General features: G+C 40.6%; 1 protein-coding gene across 1 annotated transcript in view; it reads left to right on the top strand.

Annotated features, from left to right (window-relative positions):
• Positions 1 to 633: 633 nt before the first annotated feature.
• Positions 634 to 11,091, top strand: part of TAFA4 (TAFA chemokine like family member 4) — a 45,655-nt gene continuing 35,197 nt past the window's right edge. The window contains exons 1-2 of the mRNA XM_032194274.1: positions 634 to 766; positions 3,692 to 3,807. Of these exons, the coding sequence (XP_032050165.1) occupies positions 687 to 766; positions 3,692 to 3,807 (196 nt within the window). The 5' untranslated portion in view covers positions 634 to 686. The remainder of the gene's footprint in view (positions 767 to 3,691; positions 3,808 to 11,091) is intronic.

Raw genomic sequence — 11,091 nt, 5'->3', positions numbered from 1 at the left:
AACGTGCGTCAGTACTGCTGCAAAACTGTCTCCATGTAGTGACTTGGAAATGTAGCTTCTGGGTACAGGTGGGCTTGGCATGAGATGTGGTGCTGGGAGCCAAAAGCATCAGAGGGAGCCATAATACATCGATGACACAGACACAATCCTACAGATGCAGCCCTACAGACCCTCTGCTCTGAGGTAGCTGGATTCCTTGGCCATATCTTTATGAAGACAGTGAAGGATTTCACCCTGTCCTTAATAACCTCTGGTTCAATTTGTTGGAGGTTTCAAGTAATCATGTGGAAATCTGTTTGCACTGTGGTGGCGTCTTTTCTAGATATAACAGTTTCCACAGCATTTTTGTGGAGGCACGTGGCTGTAAGGACACAGTAAGCAGTGTGCATTGTGTTTGTAATTTCCAGTGGAGTAAACTCTGCTTTTAGTTAATATAGTGATATTTCAGAGCTGTCTTACCACTGTTTCTCTGTGTTCTTGGAAACAAGTGAAAAGAGCAGTGTGACTGCTGCCTTTTGCCCTGGATTGTACTGTAGATGGCAGTGTGAAACAATGATTTTGATAACGAAGATCTATTTCACAGCATCATTCTAGACATTAATTGCAGTGTAATATGGCTTTCTTTGTAGGTCCCCAAAGCGAAAGAAAAAATTCTGAAATGCAGAAAGGCTTATTTGCAGCCGCAAATGGGAATCTGGAATAACTATGAAAAACACACTGAAATAATTGTGTTTGACTGGAACAAAATTCTTGCGAAGTCCCCAAGGTAAGAACACTTTTTATCTTTCAAATGACACTGAAGATTTGCTGTTCTGGTTAGCAACAATAACCACTTTAATCCAACAGAGAACGAAGGCTTGACATTTCTGAGAGTGGCAGCCCACTGAAGCTGAAGGGCCCAGCACCCCTTGTTGCATCTGTCTGCCAAACTTCATTTTCCCTCTGTCTTTTTAAAGATCCCCCTGTATTTCTTTATATTAGTAGGCTGAAGACTTGTGTCCTGTCTACCTGCAGTACACACTGAAGTCTGCAAGTGTTATATCATTTTAATGACACTGGTTGGTTTTAGCAGCCTTTCAATTTGGATATGTCCGTGTTTTTTAGTGATATATTTATTCCTGGGCTTGGATATACTTATAAAGGGCTAGGGTTACCTTGTTAACCCGATTAAATGTGGTTTCCTATTCCCTATCTGACATTAGGGTCATGGTTTCAAAAGAGTCAGATTTTCATAATCTGGAAAAATTTTTGAGGTGATGTCAGCATACACTTCCAGGCTTGCTCCTGTACTGGAAATGGTGGGAACACCTGGGTTCACTTACATCCTGAAATAGGAGTTGTTTAGCTGCAGTGCATGATTTGGGGCCAAATACCTGTCCCTTTCATCAACTCACACCAGAAATGGTATGCTGAGAATTTTTGATCTGTGGTATTTAATTCCAAGGATTAAATTCTGCTTTCATGCCTCAGGACACCTGAAGGAAGATCACTGTCTGTTGTTACTACACATTGACACCAGAGCTGGGCTGTCCGCTGATATCTGGATCAGATTCCTGTATTTGTTTTTAGAGCAACTGAGGGATAGTATTGCAAAATGAGCAAATCATGACTTCCTATTTAGTGGTAACTGGCGCATGAGGTGCAAGGTGTCACTGTTCTTGTGAAGGAAGTAAGAAAATTAAGGTTAAATTCAGCTGTCTCCTCTGGAAAATATGTTACCTTAGTTACCTTTGGAGGATTTGGGTGACTAAATCTTGAAATTCAAAGCCTATTGGGCTGTTTATTTAGACTAAGATAAACAACAATAACAACATTTGTGCTGGTTTCACAGTGACTCAATCCCGTTAACTGCACTGGCTTTATGTGGTTCACTGGGTGCAGAGATGAATTAGGCCCATGTTTATTAGCTGAAGAGTAGGTGCTCTGAATTAGCCTGGGAGTTCTCTGTAAGAGGGTACTTCATGCTTGTAGAAGACTCCCGTACACTGTTTTTTAAAGAATCTCAGATTTTCTTCCCATACTTTTCCTTTTGTGTTTAGAGTGGCAATGTATTTGGCTCTAAACAGGGTATCTACACAAGGAAACGTTAATTTCCCCAAAATTAGTCCTTAAAATGTAGCTTCTTTAAATTATTTTTTCTTAAACCTATAAGCATGATGTGTTATTTTTTTCACAACATTTGCAGATCTTTAAAAAAAAAAAAAAAAGTTTATGGGTTAGAGTAAAGTCTACAAGGACAGCTGAAGATGCTGGGTTTTTCATTCAAGTTTTGTTACAGAAGTGCGAAATACTGTTTGTTGCTAAAATATATTTACAACAGGTTTTTGACCTCTAACTTTTGCTATTAACAAGTGATTTGTTTGGACTTCATCAATGTTCCCACTAATACATGCTGAGAACAATATTGTTTGGTGATGTGCGAAAGGGAAAGGCAAGCACTTCTAGATGAGAAAATGTGAGGCCTGTTTTGGTTTCACGTGCAGGTGGTGTTCAAATTTAAAACAGGACTGAAGTGCTTCACCTGCCTTTGACAGTAGAGCTAAGGCGTGAGATTTTTTTAAATTTTCATTTTTTTTTAACTGTTTGGCTGTTCAGCACTTGAATGATCTGACTAGCTGAACAGTTTCAGGTATCATAAAGATATACCAATAAATCATTTAGAAAATACATGGAAGAATCAGAGCTGGAATCTGAAGGGAAAAGTTCTCAAAGGACTGTTTGGTGCAAATAAGCATGCTTGTGATAGGCTCATCCAAATCCCAGTGTGCCGATTAACTACCGACTAACATCACTGCTTTCATAGCGGTATTTAGTTCAATTTATGCAAATCTATAATTTGCCTTTAATTAATTTGATGTATGCCTGCTTACAGCATTTGCTGAAAGTGTGGAATGTTACATCTAAGGGTTCAAGTGCATAATGCCCATTTATGTATTGCACGAGTAATAAATCATCATAACTGAGTTTAAGAAAATGATCAGATTACCTTTCGATGTGATGAATAGCATAACATAAGCTATTGAGGGATTTAATTGTAAGTATTTGCAGCAAAATTACTGAGGATTTGTGGTCTTAGTTCTTACGCATAAATGAGGCTAACGATATCTGCCTTCTGTGGAACAACTGTTTTCTGAAATGCAGTTTCTAACGCTCTGGCAGAGTAGTGAATCCTTGCGTATTTGACTGAGCTGGTGGCTTCATGACTGTTTAACCCTTAGCAAACTTATTGATCTCCAGGAAAGCTAGCAGATCCTGGTATCTTTAGCAAATTTGTCATGACAAGTATGAAGTAAAAAGTATACTTTTCTGTGATGTTTCTATGATTTTGAGGCAGCTGCAGTTTAAAAATAGTAGCGCACCTTATAAATATATATCTTTAAATTAAGTGTGGATGGGTCTTAATCTTAAAAGACTCCTCAAGATTTGTACAAATATACTGCACTCGTATGGTGTTGTTATAAATGTGTGGGTAATATGATGTGTGTTAGCCATTGCATTGCTTCTAACTATGAAACATGCTTCAAAAAGAATTGATCCCAACCGAACTGTGAATATGATTTTGTCGGTGTTGCCTTGTAATAAGATGTATTATTCTTCAGCATCTTTGCAGCTTTTCCTTCCCAGCATTGTTTTTATGTTATTCCCTGCTCATATTGTTCTTTCACTCATCTGCTTCCTTTTCTGCCTCCAGGATGAGATTCTGTGCCAAATCAATGCTTCTATCTGACTGGCTTTTTCTGGTCTATGTGTTAATGGTCTGCTGTAAATTGTTGTCCGCCTCTAGCCACCATCCCCGGGGACATACAGGTAGGAGCTTTTTGAACTCATTACATGCTACTGAGACCAATTAATACCACTTGCAGAGTGTTAGGGCCCTCTCTTTAGCAATGGGTAATAGATGAGGCTGTTGACAGCATGCTATAATCGGTGCAATGGGTTAAAAATACAGCAACAACCAAATGAGTTACTGTAAAATTTCATGGGGTTTTCTAGTAGTTTTATGTAGTGAAATCACTCCACAAAATCTGTCCGGTGAGCTTAATGACTGCTAGGAGTTTTGGATTTTTTGTGCCCTTTTGCTTTATCCCTTTTTTGTACTGCTCTGAAATGTATCTTTATCTTCCCCTTCTTAATCCAGTAGTTATCAGGAGACTTTACAATGGTATCATTGGCTTTGGTGAGCAATAGATCAAAGCCCTAAGACTACATGAGCCAGTTCTTTCACTAAGTAACACAAATACTGAACTGTGGTTTAGTTCAGCTTGTGGTGTGCTACTTTTTTCCTGCATAGTGAGGCAAACGGAAAGATAATTGCGTTTAAGAGAATGCACTATTCTAGTAAGATAATCTACCTGCCATGGTATAGTATCTTATATATGACAGAAATAGCTCAGAACAAGCTGGGTTGTTTTCATAAATTGATACTGGACTGGAACTTGGTAGCAATGAGTCTGTGCTAGGGCCATGCAGAGACCCCAGCTTGAATGCAGAAAGAAATCTAGATATATTAGTGCTAATAACCTGTATCACCTTTGATCCCAGAAGCAAGAGAAGTAAAGCTAACAAAATACCACCTGTGGGCTCTGCTTTTAGGAGAGGTTAAAAACCTGGCAGCACCCTGGCGATGAGAAGACTGGACTCTCAGTACTGTAGTTAGTGTCATGCTGGTTTGGGGATTTCTGCAAGTGCTGTATTTGTGCTGTAGTCTCATTCTTAGATGAGGTGTGTTGCCATTAATCCATATATAATGTTCTTAGCTCTGAGCCAGATTCTCATGGGTCCGTGTCTAATGTTAGCATCCACTTCAGCTCAGTGCTAGGAAGTGGGGATGCATTTGTTAGAGGGTTCATCCTCCAGATGAGACAACCTATTGATCTCTTTCCTGGATGCTTCTGGTGGGTGTCTAGGTAGGAGCTGAAGGATCCTCATGAGCTTGCCAAAATCTTTTCAGTCCTGGCACGCATAACTGAATGTGACCTGCATACAGCTGCTGTGTCTATATCTACATGCTCACAGCACATCAGCAGTGTGTGTAAGAGCTGCACAGAACACCTCTGTGCTCTGGGTTCCCTGGTGCTGTGGAGCTTTCTTACCATGCTCTGACATGTCTTCTGTCACTGCCCATCCAGAGTGAGATGAAGCTGTTTCTTCATTCAAGATTCATTGAAATTTAACCTTTTTATCAGGAAAGGAATTCTCCTGGATTTTCTCTGATGCATGGATGAGTAGGGTTTATCAGCAGTTCAAGCGTGTTGGTTTTTTTAACACCTTAGGTTTTGAGATGTTTAAAGTGGATTCCAGCCCATTGCTTTCTATTGAGTGTCTGTCACCTTTCTGTGGCACAGGATTTGGCCAAAAACTACAAGTCAGCAGTAAGTGTGCTAGAGTTACTGACAAAATGCCAAAATAATTGGGCACTATTTCTTTCAGTCCCTGGTAGACGTGTTTTCCATGAACTGAAGTGTTTGCCATAAAATGCAGTCACAGGTCAAGGAGAATAACTGAGAAGTTTCAGCAAAAGCCTATAAAGCAATTGAATACTGGGTCAGGGAATGATCCACGTTACCTTTTTGCAGGTAGCTGTTATGGAAACTGGCTAAATTGCTTCACTGAGGAAGGGGATCTACACACAATGACAAGTTAATTAGGCCCTCTTGACCTTTCCTATAAACAACTGTTGCTTAGCAGTGCATTTCAGAGCTGATTAAACAATTGAAGTTCCTCTTCAGACTGCAGCAGAACCTGGAGAATAGACTTCTGCAGCATTTGTCATTCAGGGAAGAGTCTTGTAAGATGGAATGTTATTTTTGTCTTTTTAAGATGCACTTTGCATGTGTACCAAAGGGAAATACCTGTAATAAGGCAGCAGTGATCTTCTTTTGAGGGCTCATATGATGAATACTCATTATGTGTCATGTAAATTATGGCAATCTTTTAACATAACATTTCAGAATGCTTGACTGCATACTTTTAACTGAGACTAAGAATTCTTTTCACTGTATCAAAGAGGTATTGTAAAACACAATCAAGCTGCTCGGCTGTTAAGCACATTTGCTTACAGTGCTTTTTCTCGTAGGCTAAAAAAAAGGTTCTGCTCTTCATTAAATAGCGAGGTCAGATTGTGGAGCTTTTCTTCAAATAGATTCCATTGAAGCTGGAACCTTCACGCACCTTTTTAGACTCATGGTGTCATATTCTTCCCCAGACATGAGTTTCTCTCGTGTATGCTGAAGTCACCCCATCCCACTTTATGATTCCATGTGCCAGTTGCAAATCACCCCCATTTTTGATTATCCAGCTCCCCATATCTGGTGCATGGCATCACTGAGCATTTGGAGGGCCCTGCTGAAGGGATCTGCATTTCCCACCTTATTTTTGAGGTGGGAGTTTTTGAGGAATTTCTAATGTACGATCAGATCTGTGATGTGATCTAGTACGTGAACAAGGCAATGTCTTTCTCCTTCCTGATTTGCATCAGGAAAGCAAATATTTTTTTCTTTTAGTGTAGCACATTTCATGGAAAACAAATACTTAGCCTCATCTGGTTAAAATAAATTAACATGTTTTCGGAGAGCAAATGAGATTAAAAATGTAAATTCTGGTCAACAGACAGCTATCACATTTTTCAAAGTAGAATGTCTTGTAGCATGTTAGATGGTAGAGAGATGAATTCAGGCTTTGGGTTTGGCAAAGACCCTGTTCTATGTGCCTTAGGTCAAGCAGCCATAACCTAATAGGTACATCTTGAGGTGGGATATACTTGATGTTTATGAGACATGAGGTGCCTACCTAGTGATGCTTTAGGAGCAGCTGTTTTTTAAGAATGTGTTGTATGACCCTGAAAATCAGTGTGTTTCAATCTGTCTTTGACATCACTGGTTGCTTTTGAAAATGTGCTTACTCATTACATCTAAGAAAGTTTATTAACCAAGGGCAGACAATAGAATTGAAGCTGAAAAGTGGGGAGTGACTTTTTTTTTTCTTTTCAAAATACTGTGATTTTTAAGGAGCCTAATCCAGGAAAAGACACTTATCGACTTAGGTCGTGTTAGATGGCATCTGAAAGAATGACATTTGACAGCTGTCTCTGTAATATTCAGACGGGGACAGGTTTGATCTTTAAGGACCCAGAAGCCATCCTGTTGCTGAAAAGTGAGAGACAATGGTATTGAGCAATCCATTTGACAAAAAAGGTCTCACCACTGTAATAAAGCATAGGACAGGCCTAACCCATTCTTTTGTTCTGCAATATATTCACTGTCATCAAATAACTGTTAGTGGAGGAAGAGACCGTTCAATCTAGCAAGACAGTCCTGCCATTGCTTTGAAGAAGTTTGGAATCTTGAGCCCAGCTTGGAGGCCTCAGCCTATTTTTCATTTAAACAGTGTAATTGCTTTGACTAGCAGAGTTAACTAGGCAAAAGGCAGGGGAGAAATATTCCTTCTCTTTACTGTTAGATCACTGAGGATGATAGTTATGCAGATTATTTCAGCAGGCTCCCTGTACAACTATGTAGAGAAGACAATTCTGAATATTCGTCTGAATTCGTTGCTCTGAATTATCCTTCTGAAGAGTGTCTTTTGCACTGACAACAGCAGAGAGATGCATAAGCACCAACCTTACTAGAGCTATTTAAAATCGGGCAGTATTTCAGGCTCCCAGAGTTCCTAACTGATACCAATATAACTATCAATTCCATGCTGTGCTGAATGAAGCAGTGTACATTTAGTACCAGGAAAAATTTGTTTCCACCTCACTGTTGTAAGTCAGGATCCACAAATGATGAAGCATTGAATAGAAACTTCCTCAGGTCGCCTCACCTGGGGGCTGGACTTGTAGATCATTAATTGGTGCAGCCAGCTGAGCAATTTCTGTCATGAATTACCAGTGCAGCTTGGTTTTTCTTAAGGCTGCTGCATTTTATTTTTATGTGGTGGTTCTCACCTGAAATACTTCCAGCCTCCTCCTGCTTGCTCAACGGTCCAGATTTTGGAGAGGCCATTATAAGTATGCCTGGAATTCATATATTTAAAATACACCTGTAGGGCCAAATTTGTCTCTGAATTTGTCTTGCTTGGTTCATGTGTTTTTTTTTTTTTTTTTTTTTTTTTTTGTGTGTGTGTGTGATTTCCAGTGAGGACTTCTGCCCTAAAGGTCTTCTTGCTTCTCCCAGCTGCAGGATGGTGCAGAGGATAGGGATAAATCACTGAATGCCCTGGGACACAGCTTGGTTTTCTTGCCAACTGGAGGAATAAGTAGTAACTTCTTTTCTTAGAGTTTATTCCTTGCTGCTCTGCAGACGGCTTAATTTACAGGGTTATCAGAGGTTTAATGGGAGAAGTCTTATTAAAAATGCCAGTGACAAGTCAAATGTGCGTGACCGTGGAGATTGGGAAGTGGGTTCATAAGGGAATTACCAGCATCCCGAGCTGTTGAAAACTCTACCTCTTTGCTTAGTGAAATGCAGCAGAAAATCTAATTTGCTGCCTGGCATCTTGGATGTGATCTCCAACAACCAGGATGCTGTCTTGGCTGGTTTTCAGAGGACCAGCGATTTCCATCATGTGTGAAAGATGGGTTTCTTTTGTAGACTGTGCTGTGCAGGGAATGCACTGGGACCTGAGCTAATTTTCTGGGTTTCTACGAGCGTTCTCCTTTGTGCTCTTCTAACTGATGCTTGAACAGGGTGAGAGAGATGCATGGAAAATCTCAGCTCATGTAGGAGCAACCTGGGTGAATAATGCAGCAGTGCCCCTTGATGCAAAAGACAAAGGCTGTCCTTGCTTGCTGCTGCTCCTGTTCTGCCCTTGCTAGTGCTTAGGGCAGGGAGAGCCTGTTTATTGTGTCTGCCTCTGGTTTCCCATCTGTCTTTGACTGCTCTGGGAAGAGGTGCTGGTCTGGCCTACCAGTGGGAAAATCCAGGTCACTGGTTTGTCACAGAAGCAGGCCTCCTGTCGTCAGACAGTGACAGGTATTGCATGGACGTGGGTCTGGTGCAAAGGTCTGCTGCTGCTGGACTGCAAACCAGGCCAGCTGAAGGCAGTACAGGGGGTTGTGTTAAGTCAGGTGTTGAACAAATCCTTTCTGTGTCCCAAACAACAAAGAAACCAGCACCTTGGGAGAGTGGAAAAACCCTCCTCAAAACTAGATGCCACTCTAACACACTGGGAGAGTACGTGCTGCATTGCCCTCTGTCAGGCAGCAAGAGGCAATAGCAGCCAAGGTTAGGTAAAACCTCGTTCAGTTCCCTGCTTTACCAGGAGCACACCCTGCGCTGATGCCAGGTGAAGAAGAAATGAATGGCACAGTTCTTCTGAAGGACAAACGAAGGATTCGGCGATGCTGTTGGACTGGACATGGGGGCTGAGTGGCAGGTGTGAGTAAATGATACTGGGATCATCCCCACACAAAACAGCAATTCACGTATTGAGGCATGTATCAGACATTGTTTAGGTCTGCAGGGCCCTCTGAGCCTGCTTTTTTTCCCTCCTTTGAATGCGAAATGTTACTGTCAGCTGGAATTCAGACCCATTAATACCTCTTTATAGTGCTTTTGGTTTCAGGTGGTCTGGCAGCAGACAAGATTGTTCCACATCAGTTGCAGCTGCTCACATCTTTAAGCACTTCATGGGCAGAATCCTGCCCCTAGTAGAGTCAGAGGAAAAACATCTCCCTTATGCTGATGCGGGGACTTCATCTACTTAAGAGAAGGCTGTGTGTCTGAAAGATGCAGCATTATGTTAGAAACATTGCTGCTTTCAAGGAAGAAGGGGAAAAACAGGCATCTGGTTCTCACCTTTATTTTTGGGCTGGGGCACCGTTCATTATAACGGTGCTGTTGGGGTGCTGAGGGCTCAGCTCCCTGCTCCACCAGAGGGCCCTGCAAGGCTGCGAAAGGGGCTGCAGCGCACAGCCACAGACGGGCACCGCTCTTGCTGATTTAAGTCTCCTGATTTAAGTCATAACTGCGCATTTTACTAATTAGAATTATGAGTCCTTTGTATTTCAATGGGTCAGATGTGGTTAATGCACAATAAGCTTTAGTCCTTTGTTCTGTTTAACTCCTTTTATGTCTTAATGTTTTATTCAGTGTGTTATTTATGTGTTTTATTATCCAGCTTCTAAATATAGGCTAGCTACAATATACAGCCCTGGCTGTAATCTCTTCAACTAATAAGGCAGGAAAAGCAATTCAGTTGAGCAATAGGATCCCTTTAAGACAGAATGGAGCAGAGTTTGCTGCATGAAGTTTGCTGGGATATTTATTTTTGAGAAGAAAAAAGAGGAAAAGCACATTCTTTTCTTTTTTTTTCTTTCTTTTTTTTTTTTTTTTTTTTTTTAGGGTGTGGGGGACTTTAAATAACAGTGGGAACTTGTTATATGCATGAGAGATTTTTGGACAAAGACTGTGGATGCATAAATGCTACCAGTAACAAGAAATTCAGTGTTAATTTAGTCTTTTATAGGGTAAAACATAGCTTCTGTTACAGTTTTTGCATGAATGTGCACTTTAGCTGAGAGGAATATGATTGTATATGAAAAGATTTGTATATTCCAGGGAGTTAGGGGAAAGAATTACAGATGAACTGAAGAATGTGTAGGTTTTGTTTAGCATATTTCACCATGTTCAAAAGGGGTGTGTATGTGTGTGTGGGAGTTATATAACAAAAAGAAAGGAGATTTTTGAAAGGTGCAGTCTCATTTAGCACAAAAGTGGTCAAGTCTATTGTATCAACCTGTGTAGCAGGGGGCTGAAACCCAGCTCTTTCCAGCAATATCAAGGTGACCCTATTCTAAAGCCATTGGAGAAAGCTTCTGAAAATACTGTCTTTACTTTATTCATCTTACATTGGCAACATCATTTTTTATTACAGCTGGTATGTGCAATAAATGGTGATCTTTATGTTCCATTGACCAAAGTTCCAACCGAGAAAGCTTTTTTTTGTTCTTTATCTTTTTTTCTACTTTTTTCTTTTAATCTACTTCCCCTTGATTTAGAACTTGTATTACAAAACAGTACCCGTGTTGCAGATGGGTCTGCTTGCCCTAGTGTGGGGAGAAAGATATGGCTGGATAAATGGAAATCCACA

This window comes from Aythya fuligula, chromosome 10 (assembly GCF_009819795.1).
Source record: "Aythya fuligula isolate bAytFul2 chromosome 10, bAytFul2.pri, whole genome shotgun sequence".
NCBI classification, from domain to species: Eukaryota; Metazoa; Chordata; class Aves; order Anseriformes; family Anatidae; genus Aythya; species Aythya fuligula.
The sequence above is the reverse complement of the archived record's forward strand: the minus strand, read 5'-3'. Positions and strand labels throughout refer to the sequence as shown.